Genomic DNA, 17,927 nt, shown 5'->3' on the forward strand with positions numbered 1-17,927 from the left:
GTATAACTCAGCAGTGAATCCATCTGGTCCTGGGCTTTTCTTTCTTGGGAGGGCCTTTATTACTGTTTCAATTTCTGTGTCAGTTATGGGTCTGTTTAGGTTTTCTATGTCTTCCTGGTTCAATTTAGGTAGGTTGTGTGTGTCCAGGAATCTATCCATTTCTGATAGATTTCCCTGTTTGCTGGCATACAAGTCCTAGTAGTAATTTCTGATGATTCTTGTTATTTCTGTGGTGTCTGTTACGTTTCCTTTTTCATCTCTGATTTTATTGATTTGGGTCTCTTCTTTTTTTAGTTAGTAGGGCCAATGGTGTGTCAATTTTGTTTATTTTTTTCAAAAAACCAGCTCCTTGTTTGGTTGATATTTTGTAATTTTTTTTTGGATTTAATCCTGTTGATTTCTTCTCAGATTTTAATTATTTTTCTTCTCCCACTAGTTTTGGGTCTAGTTTGCTGCAGTTTTTCTAGATGCTTGAGATGAACTGAAAGCTCATCTATTTGGTGCCTTTCCAATTTCTTGATGTAGTCACCTGTTGCTATTAACTTTCCTTTTAACACTGCTTTTTTCTGTGTCCCATATTTTTGATATGTTGTATTGTTATCCTCATTTACTTTAAAAAGTTTTTGATTTCTCTTTTGATTTCTTGTATGACCCAGTGTTCATTCAGGAGCATGCTTTTCAGTCTCCATGTGTTTGCATGTGCTCTAGGGATTCCCGAGTTGCTAATTTTCACCTTCATTCCACTGCACTCTGAGAAGCTGCATTGTATGATTCTAATTCTCTTGAATATGCTGAGACTTGCTTTATGGCCTAGCATGTGGTCAATCCTGTAGTAGGTTCCATGCACTGCTGAGATTAATGTAAATTCTTTAAGTGTAGGATTGAAAGTTCTGTAGATATCTGTTAGATCCAATTGGGCTATAGTGTCGATCAAATCTGCTGTTTCCTTGTTGATCTTCTGTCCGGTTGATCTTTCTATTTCTGAGAGTGAATCATCTTCCATTGCTTTTTTCAGGCCATCAGCGGGCAGCTGCGTCAAAAGCAGAACAGCCAGAACATGAACCAGTGCCCACATGGGTGCTTGTATTGCAGATGGCAGGTTTTCTTGCTATGTGCCAATGCTGGCCCTGTTTTATGGGAACTTCTACATGAAATTTTGAAGTTGTATGCATTGTAGTTTGCATGTAATTCAACTTTCTGCCATATTTCTGGTACATATCAGCATTTGATGTAGGACAAGTCAGAAAACACAATGGCTTAGCAAATAGCCATTTGATTTGCAGTTCTGACTCTGATTTATGGGCTTGGCTCAGCTGGGCAGTTCCTATGATCAGTCCAGGAGCAGAAATGAGAGTTTAGTCATTTGGGAAACTGATTGAGGCTTCACTTAAGTGTCGGGGTTTGTGGTGAATCTTGGCTACATATTATCTCTCTCTCTCTCTCTTTTTTTTTTTTTTTTTTTTTTTTTGACAGGCATAGTTAGTGAGACAGACAGAGAGAAAGGTCTTCCTTCTATTGGTTCACTCCCCAAATGGCCACTATGGCCGGCATGCTGTGCCGATCCAAAGCTAGGATCCAGGTGCTTCCTCCTGGTCTCCCATGTGGGTGCAGGGCCCAAGCACTTGGGCCATCCTCCACTGCCTTCCCAGGCCACAGCTGAGAGCTGGACTGGAAGAGGAGCAACTGGGACAGAATCAGTGCCCCAACCTGGACTAGAACCTGCAGTACCAGTGCTGCAGGTGGAGGATTAGCCTAGTGAGCTGTGGCACCAGCCTACATACTATCTCTTCAACAGGCAGGCCCCAGGGTTTTTCAGAAGATAACTGTCAGAAAAAGAAAATCTGAGAAGGCAAATACTTTAAAAATTGTCTATTTCTGGGGCTGGTTCTGTGGCATAGCAGGTAAAGCCACCACCTGCAGTGCCAGCATCTCATATGGGTATCAGTTCGAGACTAGGCTGCTCCACTTCTGAACCAGCTCTTTGCTACGGCCTGGGAAAACAGTAGAAGATGGCCCAAGTCCTTTGGCCCCTGCTCCCTTGTGGGAGACCTGGAAGAAGCTCCTGGCTCATATCTTTGGATCTACTCAGCTCCAGCCATTGCAGCCATCTGGGGAGTGAACCTGCAGTTCAAAGACCTCTCTTTCTGCTTCCCTCCCTCCCTTCCTCTCTCTCTCTCTCTCTCTGTTTTTCTCTGCCTCTGCTTCTCTCTTTGTGTAACACTTTCAAATAAATAAATCTTCTAACAAGTTGTCTATTTCTATCACATTTACTGGTATCTCATGGGGTAAGTCAAGTGAAATTCAGGGTCTTTTTAAAAAAAGATTTATTTATTTTTTTGAAAGAGTTACACACAGAGAGAGGGAGAGGCAGAGAGAGAGAGAGAGAGAGAGAGAGATCTTCCATCTGCTGGTTCACTCCCCAGTTGGCTGCAATGGCTGGAGCTGAGTAGATCCAAAGCCAAGACCCAAGGGCTTCTGGGGCTCCCATGCAGGTGAAGGGGCCCAAGGACTTGGACCATGTTCCACTGCTTTCTCAGGACATAGCAGAGAGCTAGATTGTACGTTGAGCAGCCAGGACTCAAGCCAGCACTCATATGGAATGCTGGCACTGCAGGCAGCAGCTTTACCCATTATGCCACAGTGTTGGCCTCCAGAGTTTTCTTTGAACTCTTGCCATTCACCTTCTCTCCCAGGTATGATTCTGGGTCCTCCACATGTTTCTAAGAGGAAAGAAAATTAATGTATCACCTGTAAGTGATTTTTTAAAATTATTCCCCAGCTTGTCAGTACTCATTTTAGGTGTTTAATGCCAGGTTATTTATTTATTATTTTTTAGATTTTTTTTTTTTTTAAAGCCAGAGTTACAGAGAGGCAGAGGGAGAGAGAGAGAGTCTTGCATCCACTGGTTCACTCCCCAGTTTGCCACAATGGCTGGAGTTGCACTGATCCAAAGCTAGATGTGAAGAGCTTCTTCTGGGTCTCCCACATGGGTTCAGGGGCCCAAGGACTTAGGCCATCTTCTACTGATTTCCCAGGCCTCAGCAGAGAGCTGGATTGGAAGGAAAGCCACCGGGACTTGAACTGGCACCAATATGGGATGCCAGCACTGAAGGCAGTGGCTTTACCTGCTACTCCACAGTGCTGGTCCCAGGTTACTAGTTATTTAAAATGGAAAATATGGGGCCGGCTCTGTGGCTCAGTGGGTTAATGCCCTGGTCTAAAGCTTTGGCATCCCACATGGGCACCAGTTTGAGATCCTGCTGTTCCACTTCTGCTCCAGCTCTCTACTATGGCCTGTGAAAGCAGTGTAAGATGGCCCAGGTCCTTGGGCCCCTTCACCCATGTAGGAGGCCCAGAAGAAGCTCCTGGTTCCTGGCTTCAGATTGGTGCAGTTCCAGCCATTGCAGCCAATTGGGGACTGAACCAGCAGATGGAAGACCTCTCTCTCTCTCTCTCTCTCTCTCTCTCTCTCTCTGCCTCTCCTCGCTCTGTGTAACTCTGACTTTCAAATAAATAAATAATCTTTAAAAATTTTAAAATAGAAAAATGAACATAAAATTTGTTCTCATGGTATATACAGAAATGAATGATGAATCTGGCATGATTATGAAACATTACTGTCATCTATAATAATGCAGTTTGGTCTCTTGTCTTTCTGTTGTTATAGCAAAATATATATTTGTTACATGAATTGAGTTGAAACTAAGCACAATATGCTACATTTTTGGGGTCATGTTGTCTGAAACAGTCTAAACATAGATGATGTACTGAGCAGTGTTTTAGTGCTACCTATGAAGTAAACACTTAGCATTCTGCAAGAGGAAGAGTTACCTAGTGCTAAAACACAAGTCAGTTAAGTTTGTTTTTGAATTGTTAGAGTAATGGAGTCCTTAATACCTTTGAGAAGCTGAATTGGATTCTGGAATAGGATAAGGAATGTGTGGAGAAAAGAATCTACTGGAGGCTCATTATTTTTTAAGATTATTTATTTGAAAGGCAGACTCACAGAGATTGGGAGAGACAGGGAGACAAAAGGATTTATCTTCTATCTATTGTTCATTCCCCAAATGCCCACAATGGCTGGGACTGGGCCAGGCCAAAGCCAGGAGCCTGGGACTCCATGGGTCTCCCATATTGATGGAAGGGTCCAAATACTCAGGTCATTTTCACTGCTCTTTCAATCAGATTAGCAGGGAACTAGGTTGGAAGTGGAGCAGCAAGGACTCAAGTCCTCTGTTTTCATGGGATGCCAGCATTGATGGTGGAGGCTTAGCCTGCTGGATCACACTTCTGGTGACTATTGCAGGTTCTGAAACAAATCTCTAAGCATTTTTCTCAGTGAGTCACAAATGCAGATTGTACTGCAGACATTCCCAGGTTCTCTTTTTGGGCAAATAATTCCATTACTTTCACTTTAATTATGTATAATGTTCTTTCAAATGTTTATCATTTGAATGTTTTGGGCAAGTATTTCCATTGCTTTCACTGTAATTAGGTATAATGTGATTTCAATTGTTTATCAGTAGAATAATCATGGACAAGGGTAAAAGCTAATTTGTATTCTTTTTCTTACCTGTATTTTCTCTCTTACTTAAAAATATTTATTAGCTTGATAGAGAAAGAAGTTGATGGACTGAGATAGAGAGCTTTGACACATTAATTCACTTCCTAGATAACCACACCAAACAGAGGTGGGGCAGGACTGAAGCCAGGACTGAGGAATGGAATCTAGGCCTCCTTCATTGGTGACATCACCACTGCTTCCCCAGGTCTGCATTATCTGGGAGCTAAGAACCAGAGCTGGCATTGGAAATCCAACATAGGCACTCTGAGCTGGCATCATAAGCACTAAGCTAAATGTCTGCCCTGTTTTTTAATATATTTTTTCGCTGACATATTGGAAATGATATGCATGGTGTTTTCCTGGAAATTCTTTTCTGTTCATTCCCATCGTAGTTTCTCTGATGGTTTCTTGCCTTTTTTTCTCAATGCTTCTACATACTTCTCCTTAACATTGCCCATTCAAGAGTCAATATTACCCCTCTTTTAGCCTGCTGTGCAATTCCCCTTGACAGATGTGGCCTTTGTGATTTGAACCTCCTGTTTCCCTCCAGCTTGGGCATTTCTCACAGCCTGTAGACCATGGGTTTGGCTCTGTTGAATGCTCTGTGTGGCTTTCTAAACACTCAACAAGTCTAATGTGAAACCATATCCTTCCTTTTTCTTCATATCCACACACAACTGTCAGTGTTTGTTTTGTGACAGAGTTAACATGTTGACTGGAAGTGTAATGTTATAGGTGATGATAGCATTTGAAGACCTGGCTGTGTACTTTACGTGGGAGGAATGGCAGAAAATGAACAACACTCAGAAAACCCTGTACAGAGATGTGATGCTGGAGACCTACAGCAGCCTCTTCTCCTTGGGTGAGTGACACCCATCTCATGCCCAGTGATAACATTTTCTTGCTATTTGACAAACAAGGGAACACTTTATAATGTTTAATATTGGGCAGGATTAGAATTTGAGTCCATGAATAATCTGAATATCTACCATCTAACAAAAGATTCAAATTGGAACATTTGTTGCATAGCTCCTGGGCCAAGCTGTAGTCCTTTAAATAACCCAAGATAGTGGTTTCACAGTCTTACATTGTTTCCATTAATAGGGCACTGCACTACCAAACCTGACTTGATCTTCAAGTTGGAGCAAGGAGAAGAGCCATGGATGGTGGATGAATGCTTGAATCAGAGCCTTTCAGGTCAGTCTGCACATAAGAGACAGGGAGTGTGCAGATGTTGACTGGTGCTGTTTCCATGAATTTTTCCCAAGTCTTACTCCTGTTGACAGCTGGTTTTGTGCATCAGACACAGGCATTTAGAGATACCAGTGTCTTTCTAACTTTTGTTCTTAGTGAAGATGTTCTTTGATTAAACAAAATCCAGTCATTTTCTGATGTTACTAAGGCTTTTATCTAGGTTGATACATTGCCCAAATTCTAACTTGTCCTTCTCTACACTTTCATACCTTTTCCTTCATGCACTTATTAGTTCCTTCAGTGCTTGTTAATTAGGCAACATACAGAAACTTATTTTTTTTAATCTTATTGTTTCTGGTTTTTTTTTTTTTTTTTTCATTTTTGACAGGAAGAGTGGACAGTGAGAGAGACAGAGAGAAAGGTCTTCCTTTACCATTGGTTCACCCTTCAATGGCCGCCACGGCCAGCGCACTGTGGCTGGCACACCGCGGTGATCTGAAGCCAGGAGCTAGGTGTTTCTCCTGGTCTCCCATGCGGGTGTAGGGCCCAAGGACTTGGGCCATCCTCTACTGCACTCCCGGGCCACTCAGAGAGCTGACCTGGAAGAGGGGCAACCGGTATAGAATCTGGTGGCCCAACTGGGACTAGAACCAGGTGTGCCAGTGCCACTGGCAGAGGATTAGCCTATTGAGCTGTGGCGCCAGCCTGTTTCTATTTTTTTTTTTTTTAAGATTTGTTTATTTATTTGAAAGTCAGAGAGAGAGAAGAAGGAGAGGCAGAGAGAGAAAGAGAGAGAGAGGTCTTCCATCCACTGGTTCACTTACCAATTGGCTGTCATGGCTGGAGCTGTACTGATCTGAAGCCAGGAGCCAGGAGCTTCTTCCAGGTCTCTGTCATGTGTACAGGGGTCCAAGGACTTGGGCCATCTTCTGCTGCTTTCCCAGGCCATAGCAGAGAGCTGGATCAGAAGTGGAGTAGCTAGGACTTAAACTGGTGCCCATAAGTGATGTTGGCATTGCAGGTGGTGGCTTTACCTGTCATGCCACAATGTCAGCCCCTGGAAACTTATTTCTAACTCATTGCTCAGATTGAGTTCCCACTCATGATTTTGCCCAGGCATAGAACTTGCTCAGGACTGAATCAATAAATGTGAACTCTCTCTTTTTTAGTCTCTTTCTTTTTTTTCCTCTGTGCCTCTCAAATAAATAAGAAAATTATAGTCTGTTGGAAACATTTGAGGAGTGAGTCTATAGTTGGCAAACCCCTGTTTCATTCTGTCTTTATCTTTCATTCTGTCTCTCTGACTCTCAAGTAAGTAAATAAGTAAATGCTAAAAGATGGTCATGTGGCCGGCACTGTGGTGCAGTGAATGAACACCCTCGCGTGAAGTACCAGCATCCCATATGGGCACCAGTCAAGAGCATTTGCTCCACTTCCAATCCAGATCTCTGCTATGCCCTGGGAAAGCAGTAGAAGATGATCCAAGTCCTTGGACCCCTGCTCCTGTGGGAGACCCAGAAGAAGCTCCTGGCTCCTGGCTTCAGATCAGCACAGTTCTGGCCATTGTGGCCAATTGGGGAGTGAACCATTGAATGGAAGACCTTACTCTCTTTGCCTCTCCTCTCTCTGTGTAACTCTGACTTTCAAATAAATAAGTAAATCTTTAAAAATAAAAGATGGTCATGAGTAAGCCTCTGTGCTGTGACATCAGAAATTATGAAGCTAGGAATGACACTGTGGTGCGGTGTGTTAAAGCTCCAGCCTGCAGCACTAGCATCGCATATGGGTGCCAGTTCAAGTCCCAGCTGGTCCTCTTCTAATCCAGCTCTCTGCTTATGCACCTGAGAAAGGAGCAGAGGTTGGCCCAAGTCCTTTGTCCCCTGTACCCATGTGGGAGAGAAGAAAGACACTCCTGCCTCCTAACTTCATCTTGGCCTAGCATTGGTTGTTGTGCCCATATGGGAAGTGAACCAGCAGATGGAAGACTTCTCTCTGTCTCTCTCTCTCTCTCTATAATTCTAGCTTTCAAGTAAATAAAGTAAATCTTTGAAAAAAAGAAATCATAAACCAAGCATGAACTTATATAAAACATGAAAATAAGTGATCCTAGACTCACCAAGAAAGTAATGAGCTTTTTTATTTTTATTTTTTGACAGGCAGAGTGGACAGTGAGAGAGAGACAGAGAGAAAGGTCTTCCTTTTGCCGTTGATTCACCCTCCAATGGCCGCCGCGGTAGCACGCTGCGGCGATGGCAGGAGCCAGGTACTTTTCCTGGTCTCCCATGGGGTGCAGGGACCAAGCACTTGGGCCATCCTCCACTGCACTCCCTGGCCACAGCAGAGAGCTGGCCTGGAAGAGGGGCAACCGGGACAGGATCGGTGCCCCGACCGGGACTAGAACCCGGTGTGCCGGTGCCGCAAGGTGGAGGATTAGCCTAGTGAGCTGCGGCGCCGGCCAAGTAATGAGCTTTTGAGACCCAAGGTCAAGTAGCCTCATGGGTTTATGTTGAGTGGCTCAGATTTCTTCAAGGGCGGAGTTTGAAGTATGATTTCTCTCTTATTTTTCAGTATCATTGCAAAATAAGCAAATAAAAATATAAGAAAAACATAGGAAATGAAGCTTTCAGTGAAAATAGGAGACAACTGATGAAAAGTCTCCAGATATTCTAATTATCACACAGGAATGTTTATAGAAAGAATTGAGAGGAGGTAACCAGCACTGATGATTTCTGAATGAGCTAGAAAACACTTTTCAAAGAAGGTGAGCACATCCCGGTTTGCAGAAACAAATTCTTCAAACTGATTGGGAGTGTTTAACTAAAGTGGTATATTGGGAATTTTCTCTACCTGTTGTACTTCTGAGAAGCTGAAGGTGTTGGGTGTCCTTAGGAATTTGGGGAAGCTGTCATAGAGTAGAGACAAAGTAGTTTTGCATTTGAAAAATCCCAGAAATGATGTTTACCTAGAAAGACTGACATGAGACAATCATAGATTCAAATCATACTCCTTAAATGTTGTCCTGCTTAAAGTACAGGCACAGTTCACTCTTCTCCACCTGCAAGTAAATGATCAGTAAAACTTTTTCATGTTTATGGTTGAAATATCAGAGAAGCAAAAAGCACACAATTTTTATAAAAATAAACTGGAGAAAAAGGACAGGGAAAAAAATGGTTGCTAGGTAGTGGGTGAATATTTTTATTAAATATTTGTCCATTCTTTAAAATATTTTATAGTTATTTCATCTTTGTGAAAGGTAGAGTGATAGTGAGAGAAGAAAGAGAGAGAAAGAGGTCCTCTATTAGCTCACTTCCCAGATGTCTGGAACACTTAGGTCTAACTAGTCTGAAACCAGAACTCTAGAATTCCTCTAGTCTTCCCTGGTGTCTCACAGGTTCCCAGGCACATGAACCATTATCTGCTTCCTTCCAGTTTACATAGGCAGAGATCTGTACTGAAAGCAGAGTAGCCAGGGCAGGCATCCCACACATCATAGCACAAATGTCATTCTACCATCCTTGACAAATTCCCATAGTAAAAAGGATCAGGTTTGAACATTGGGAAACCTCATGGTATATTAATGTATTAAGGAGAAAAACCATATAATGGTCACAAATAAGTACCTCATACTGATTCTGTGAAAATCTTATGCCACTTGGATAACAAATAACTTCATTCCCTTTACATGAGCATGCCAGGAGAAACAGATACATGTGATTCCATGACATGATTGCTTTTTTCTCATTTCAGTGGTCATGAAAAGGGATGACCTGATTAGGATCAACCAGAAAAGTCAGGACAAAAATCTGAATCAGGATTTTATGAAAAATAACAAGACATCAGCTCACAAGAGAGTTGAATTAAGAAAAACCCTTAGTTTAAATTCAAGCCATGTTCCAACACTGATTATTAAAAAGGGAACCTACTCACGATTGAATCCTGAGGAATGCAATAAATGTCACACTGTGTATCCCCCCAGTGGGCCTGATCAACTACAGGCCGAAGAGAAATTTGATAATACTAAGATACCTGGAAAGTCTCTCCAGTTCTGTGAACCTCTTGGTCAGCATGACAATATTCACATCATGAAGCAGCCATTTGGACCCACTGGACAAGCAAAAGTCTTCACAAGAAAGATGTTCTGTAAATCTGAGAGGGTTCACATGGCAGAAAACTGTAATAAATCAACTGTCACTTTTGGAAAAGCAACTCAAATAGAAAAAGCTATCTATGAAAATTCTAGCCTCAATATGCATCAACAAACTCACACAAGAAAGAAATTTTATAAGTACATTAGGTATGTTGAACCTGTCATTCACCAGTCACATCTTGCAATAAATCAGAGACTAAATACTAGGGAAAAACTTTACACATGGAACTCTTGTGGAAAATCAGTCAGTATTAATTCACCTTATGAATGTAATGACTGTGGAAAAGCCTTTGGACAAAAGTCAGTCCTCAGGAAACATCAGCAAATTCACACAGGGGAGAAAGCTCATGAATGTAGTGACTGTGGAAAAGCCTTTACAGAAAAGTCATACCTTATAAACCATCAGCAAATTCACACAGGGGAGAAACCTCATAAATGCCTTCATTGTGGAAGAGGCTTTCAGTGGAAGTCACACCTCATATTACACCAGAGAATTCACACAGTGGAGAAACCCTATGAATGTAATGACTGTGGAAAAGCATTTGGACAAAAGTCACACCTCGTACTGCACCAGAGAAATCACACAGGGGAGAAAACTCATGAATGTAATTACTGTGGAAAAGGCTTTGGACACAAGTCAGCCCTCCTCATACATCAGCAAATTCACACAGGGGAGAAACTTCATAAATGTAATGACTGTGGAAAAGCCTTTCGACAAAAGTCACACCTCGTACTGCACCAGAGAATTCACACAGGGGAGAAACCTCATAAATGTAATGACTGTGGAAAAACCTTTGGACGAAAGTCAGGCCTCATTGTACACCAGAGAATTCACACAGGGGAGAAACCTCATGAATGTAATGACTGTGGAAAAACCTTTGGACAAAAGTCAGGCCTCATCGTACACCAGCGAATTCACACAGGGGAGAAACCTCATGAATGTAATGACTGTGGAAAAGCCTTTGGACGAAAATCACACCTCATCGTACACCAGCAAATTCACACAGGGGAGAAACCTCATAAATGTAATGACTGTGGAAAAGCCTTTGGAGGAAAGTCATACCTCATCAAACACCAGAGAATTCACACAGGGCAGAAACCTTATGAATGTAATGACTGTGGAAAAGCCTTTGGAAGAAAGCCATACCTCATATTACACCAGCAAATTCACACAGGGGAGAAACCTCATAAATGTAATGACTGTGGAAAAGCATTTGGACGAAAGTCATACCTCGTACTGCACCAGAGAATTCACACAGGGGAGAAACCTCATGAATGTAATTACTGTGGAAAAGGCTTTGGACACAAGTCAGCACTCCTCATACATCAGCGAATTCACACAGGGGAGAAACCTCATGAATGTAATGACTGTGGAAAAACCTTTGGACAAAAGTCAGGCCTCATCGTACACCAGCGAATTCACACAGGAGAGAAACCTCATGAATGTAATGACTGTGGAAAAGCCTTTACACAAAAGTCACACCTCATGGTGCACCAGAGAATTCACACAGTGAAGAAACCTCATGAATGTAATGACTGTGGAAAAGCCTTTGGACGAATGTCAGACCTCATCATACATCAGCGAATTCACACAGGGCAGAAACCTCATGAATGTAATGACTGTGGAAAAGCCTTTGGATGAAAGTCAGACATCATGATACACCAGCAAATTCCCACAGGGCAGAAACCTCATGAATGTAATGACTGTGGAAAAGCCTTTGTATGAAAGTCACACCTCATATCACACTGGAGAATTCACACAGGGGAGAATCCCCATGGATGTAATGACCAAGGGAAAGCCTCTGGATAAAAGTCAATCCTTTGGAAACATCAGAGAATTCACACAGGGAGGAAACCTCATGGATATAATGACTTTGGCAAAGCCTTTGGACCAAAGACAAAACTCATATCACAGTAGAAGACAGCCCATGTGCTTGGGCCTCTGCACCCACATGGGAGACCAGGAAGAAGCACCTGACTCCTGGCTTCAGATCAGTGCAGCTATGGCCATTGTGGCCATTTGAGGAGTGAACCAACAGAAAGAATGCCTTTCTCTCTGTCTTTCTCACTGTGTAACTCTACCTGTCAAATAAAAATCTTAAAAAACAAGAAATTAAACATCAACTAACACCAGAGCATTCATATAGCAAAATGTCAATTTAATGAATGTGAAAAAATTCTTCTGCCATTAATCAATTCACATGAAGAGACTCAGAAATGAGAAAACATACATGCATAGAAAAGTCATGTACCATACGTCACCTCTCAATGGTTACCTGACAACTCACAGAAAGAGAAAATCCTATGACTGGATTATAATGGGAAATACCTTTATTATTAGGCAAACTTCCACAAAACATGTGAAGATTACAGAGAGAAGTCCCTGAAATATAATTTGTTTGGAAGAATTCTTTGGTGGAATCACACCTTAGTGAGTATTGGGAAGTTTCCATGATGAATTATGACAGAGTGGTTAACCGTTCTTCAGAAATTTTTCTCTTATACAACCTGAACTTTTGGTTTCTCATTATTGTGAGTGGGATCAAGTATATGAACTGAACTGTGCTCTCTTGTGTAAATTTTGTTAATAAATATTTAAAAGTTGAGTAACAGTTATTTCAACAGTTATTTGGATTACCATCTTCATCAATTACAAAGTTATTTGTTTTATAGCTGCTTTGTTGGCCACCCAGGATTCTTTCCCCACATTATTGCAGTGCAAACCCGTGATGTGACCATAGGCATATCAAGTGACACATGTTCCAGCCATAATAGTGTACCCCAGCCCTGGATCATAAGTGTTCTGTGCAACACAAGGGAATGAGTTTGTGGTGACCTATATACCCATGAGAAATTTCATCTTATCTGTGTGCACATCTGGATTAGGCTCCACTACCTAAGGTCTATTTGAATATGGAAGTAGATGTTGTCGCACACATTACCCTCATTCTTTAAAGGGACAACTTCAAACCCTATAAGTTGCAACACTCATCTGAATTTTCCTATATTACTGAGTGCATAATGCCTTTTTCATTCATGATGCCCCTTTTCTACACTTTTTCATCCTATTCCTAATTGCCTTGAGATAACAACATGGAATGAAGTCTATCCAGGTGGTACCCATTGCAACAGAGAAGCAGGAGCATAAATGTATACTTTTTTAAAAAAGGATTAATTTATTTGAAAGAGTTACACAGAAAGAGCAGAAGCAGAGAGAGAGAGAATCTTTCATCCAATGGTTCACTCCACAATTGGCCACAATGGCCAGACTGTGCTGATCCAAAGCCAGGAGCTTTCTCCAGATCTCCCATGTAGGTGCAGGGGCCCAAGCACTTGGGCCTTCTACTATTTCTCAGGCCATAGAAGAGAGCTAGATTGGAAGTGGAGCAGCTGGGTCTTGAACCAGCACCCATATGGGATGCCAGCACTTCAGGTCAGGGCATTAACCTGCTGTGACACAGTGCTGGCCCCTGTCATACACTTTTGTATTAATTTAACTTATAATTTTTATAACCTTTTTTTGTTGTATTATTCCCTGCTCCTGCAGGTGGCCCTCATTTTTATTGAAAATGTGTGTTTTTATTCCTTCTAATTTACAAAGTCCTTTCTGGATTTATATAAATCTGATTTACATTCAGTTAGTTCCTCAGGATACCCTCAGGTGGAACACTTTTCCTAGGTTGCTTGGCCTTCCCATGATAACAGGGCTACAAATTTTATGATGCATCTAGCTTCGGTAGCTCTTTTATTTCCCATCTATATAATAGCTGTGCAACTAATCCATTCCACCTCCATTACTACCCATGAGAAATAGCTCTTCATCCCTGTTTAAGTCCCCAAAGCTTCTTAGAAGTGTTCATCAAATTCAATCTTATTATAAACATATTTAATAGAAAGTGAATGATGTAGCTGCTGGTAGTTTCAGTGAGGTTGAATGGTTTGCTAGACTGCTGTTTTGTCTGGGTTATGTTTCATATTACTTAGAACTAATTTTTTACAATATTGCTTACCTGAGCACTTTTTCCTAGGCTCCCAGCGAAACAGGTGTTTGAAGATTTACTGTTAATTGTCACTAAAGACAGAGGTCCCACATGGAGAGCACAGATCCTTATGAGGTCCTTGGGACATAGGGAATATTTTACCCACTTGATTTAGTAGTCAGGCACTGGTCTCCATTGAAGAGAAGAACTCAGCTGAAGAGAATATATAACTCCCTTCTGATTAAAAAAAGATAGATTTACCATGCCAAACCTGGGTGTGTCACCCTAGGCATACCCTTGAAAACTGAACAGAGCTCTGGCCACACCCACTGCAAGCTTCTAGAGATTGACTGAAAGCAGAAAGTCCATTTACCTACAGTCATAATACAATGATAAAAACTGCCAGGAAAAAAAAAAGACGAGTATCTTCACAAATGCAAGAATCCAAGAAGCAAGAATAAGGAAAACATCATCATGCTCCCAAAAGAACATGACACTTCAATACTAGATCATGAAGATGATGAGATAGAAGAAATGCAAAAAATAGAACTCAAAAATTTGGTCATAAGATTACATAGAAGTAATCAAAAGCAAATGCACAAACTACTGAAATCCATGAAGGACATGAAAGAAAATCTCCCATGAAATAAAAATTATCAGGAGGAATCGAGATGAAATGAAGAATTCAACAGAACATGAAATTGAGATATTAAAAAAGAAATCAAAATGAATGAAGTATTCAATAGAACAAATAAAAAAGGCAGTGGAGAGCCTTAAGAATAGAATCAGGCAGAAGAGAGAATATCAGACTAAGTAGACAGAGTACAGGAAAGTATACAGTAAAACCAAACACAAGAACAGGAGATTAGAAATCTAAAAAAGACTGTTCGGAATCTACAGGATACTATATAAAAAAATAAAACCAACATTCTGGTTCTAGGAGTTCCTGCAGGCATGGAGAGAGAGAAAGGATTAAAAGGCATTTTTAGTGAAATAGTAGCAGAAAACTTTCCGGGTTTGGGAAAAGAGACATCCAAGTACAGGAAGCACACAGAACTTTGAATAGACATGACCAGAAAACATCCTTGCCATGACACATTGTAATCAAACTGCCACAGTGAAACAAAAAGACAAGATTCTAAAATGTGTAAGAAAAATGCCAGATTACTTTCAAAGGATCTCCAATTAGACTCACAGCAGACTTCTCATCAGAAACCCTGCAGGCTAAGAGAAAATGGCAAAATCTAGCCCAAGTCTTAAGAATAAAACTGTCATTCCAGATTATTATAGCCTGCAAAACTCTCATTTGTGAATGAAGGTGAAATAAAGACCTTTCATAACAAACAAATTGAAAGAATTTGCCACCACTTGTCCAGACCAGGAAGATTTCTTCTTTTTAATTTTTTTTCCACTGTGGTGAATTTTATCTTTGTACTATGACTCTGTAGATAAGTGGACTTTCTGCTTTCACTGAATCTCTGGAGGCTTGTAGTGGGTGTGGCCAGAGAGCTCTGTTCAGTCTCCAGGGTTAAGGGTGTGCCTTAGGTAACACACCTAAGTTTGGCATGTTAAGTCTTATCTCTCCTTAATAATTCTTTCTTCTCAATGTAATATATATATATGAATATATGTAACATATATAATATACATATATTTTATGCATAGATAAATTTGCCACTATGTGTCTAGATACTAGTCTATTTCCTGAAAATTATGGGGGAAAATAGTGGGATCTTAATGTTATTTTTATCCAGTATTATGTATGTTTATTTAATTTTAGAGTTTGGTAGACTTGGAGACACAGAGAAACAGAGATTATGAGCTACAACTTGGTGGCTTACTCTTCATTCTTGTAATTTTCAGAAACTGGATTATTACAGAAATCTGAGCTATTCTTTTCTGATGATAAATACATTATAAAAATTTCAAAATGTTGCTCTCTATATATTCATATTACAAATTATATATATGTACATTTATATTGTAATGGCATAAATTAAACACATATATATTATATATATATAAACACCTTAAAAATTCTGGTTATTGGTAAAAATTTTTTGAATTTTAAATACTTCCTTTTAAAATTTTATTTAAGTAATATGTTTGATATATTTCATATATACAGACTAATAATGAATGTAAGTGACACTTCCCCCATACCCTCCCTCCCACACACACTCCAACCCTTTCTCCTCTTCCCTCTCACATTCTCATTTAACTTTTACAAAATCTGTTTTCAGTTTACTTAATGGTTGTATAGTTAACCCTACATTAAGAGTTCAACAAGTCAGCAAATAGTATGAAGAAAAGTAAATAAATAAAAAAAAATCACTGTTCCTCAATGGAAGAGACAAGGGTTCTAAACAACCATCAAATCTCAAAATGTGTATCTAACTCCAACACATTACATTTTAGGTACTCTATTAGCTACCTCAGCTCAAGGAAAACATATGATATCTGTCTTTGAGGACTGGTTTATTTCAGTAAGTGTAATGGTTTCCAGTTTCTTCTAATTTGTTGTAAAAGACAGGGTTTCTTTTTCTTTTTTTTTAGAACTGAGTAGTAAGCCATAGTGTGTATACACCATAATTTTCTTTTTTTAAAATTTATTTTTAATTTATTTTTTTATTTTTTGACAAGCAGAGTGGATAGTGAGAGAGAGACAGAGAGAAAGGTCTTCCTTTGCCTTTGGTTCACTCTGCAATGGCTGCCACAGCCAGCGTGCTGCAGCCAGCGCACAGTGCTGATCTGATGGCAGGAGCTAGGTGCTTCTCCTGGTCTCCCATGGGGTGCAGGGCCCAAGCACTTGGGCCATTCTCCACTGCACTCCTGGGCCACAGCAGAGAGCTGGCCTGGAAGAGGGGCAACCGGGACAGAATCCGGCACCCTGACCGGGATTAGAACCCAGTGTGCCAGCGCCGCAAGGCGGAGGATTAGCCTAGCGAGCCGCAGCACCAGCTATACCATAATTTTCTTATCAAGTCAACAATTGATTGATATCTGGATTGTTCCCAGACCTCAGCTATTGTGAATTGTGCTGCAGTGAACATGGGGTTATAGATAACTCTTGTATATGCTAATTTCTTTTGGTTTGGGTAAATTCCAAGGAGTGGGATGGCTGGATCATATGGTAGGTCTATAATCAGATTTGTAAGATATCTCCATACGGTCTTCCACAGTGGCTTACACCAGTTTACATTCCCACCAACAGTGGACCAAGGTTACGTTTTTCCACATCCTCATCAATTTTGTCATTTCTTGATTTTTTTTTTTTTTGACAGGCAGAGTTAGGCAGTGAGAGAGAGAGAGAGAGACAGAAAGTCTTTCTTCCATTGGTCCACCCCCCAGATGGCCACCATGGCTGGTGCACTGCAGCCAGTGCGCTGCGCTGATCTGAAGCCAGGAGCCAGGTGCTTCTTCCTGGTCTCCCTTATGGGTGCAATTCTTTCTTCCCTAGTTCTGACTCTCTCTCTCTTTTTTTTTTTTTTTTTTTTTGACAGGCAGAATGGATAGTGAGAGAGAGAGACAGAGAGAAAGGTCTTCCTTTTTGCCGTTGGTTCACCCTCCAATGGCCGCTGCGGCCAGCGCATCGTGCTGATCCGAAGCCAGGAGCCAGGTGCTTTTTCCTGGTCTCCCATGCGGGTGCAGGGCCCAAAGACTTGGGCCATCCTCCACTGCCTTCCCTGGCCATAGCAGAGAGCTGGCCTGGAAGAGGGGCAACCGGGACAGAATCCGGTGCCCCGACTGGGACTAGAACCCGGTGTGCCGGCGCCGCAAGGCAGAGGATTAGCCTATTGAGCCACGGCACCGGCCTTCTAGTTCTGACTCTTAAAACTGTTCCAAATTATGGGATTTGATTCAATGTACCAGGTCTTAAATTTAACGTTTTATTTCTGACTTTTGAAGAACCAAAGAGACAGATTTTGTGTTATTTTAAAGTAATCTAGGCCGGCGCCGCAGCTCACTAGGCTAATCCTCCGCCTTGCGGTGCTGGCACACTGGGTTCTAGTCCTGGTTGGGGTGCCGGATTCTGTCCCGG

The 17,927-nt window shown here is 41.2% G+C and overlaps 1 protein-coding gene across 4 annotated transcripts in view; it reads left to right on the forward strand.

Annotated features, from left to right (window-relative positions):
- LOC133750581 (zinc finger protein 260-like) overlaps positions 1–15,872 on the forward strand; it is a 73,394-nt gene extending 57,522 nt beyond the window's left edge. For 3 of the 4 annotated variants that reach the window (XM_062180158.1, XM_062180159.1, XM_062180160.1), the window contains exons 2-4: positions 5,300–5,426; positions 5,669–5,761; positions 9,506–15,872. In XM_062180158.1, the coding sequence (XP_062036142.1) occupies positions 5,300–5,426; positions 5,669–5,761; positions 9,506–11,547 (2,262 nt within the window). In that variant the 3' untranslated portion in view covers positions 11,548–15,872. Of the gene's footprint in view, positions 1–5,299; positions 5,427–5,668; positions 5,762–8,326; positions 8,520–9,505 lie in introns of those variants that run through there. The other variant, XM_062180161.1, reaches the window with a different exon arrangement.
- The last annotated feature ends 2,055 nt before the right edge of the window (positions 15,873–17,927 follow it).

The sequence above is a fragment of the Lepus europaeus genome, chromosome 21 (assembly GCF_033115175.1).
Source record: "Lepus europaeus isolate LE1 chromosome 21, mLepTim1.pri, whole genome shotgun sequence".
NCBI lineage: Eukaryota > Metazoa > Chordata > Mammalia > Lagomorpha > Leporidae > Lepus > Lepus europaeus.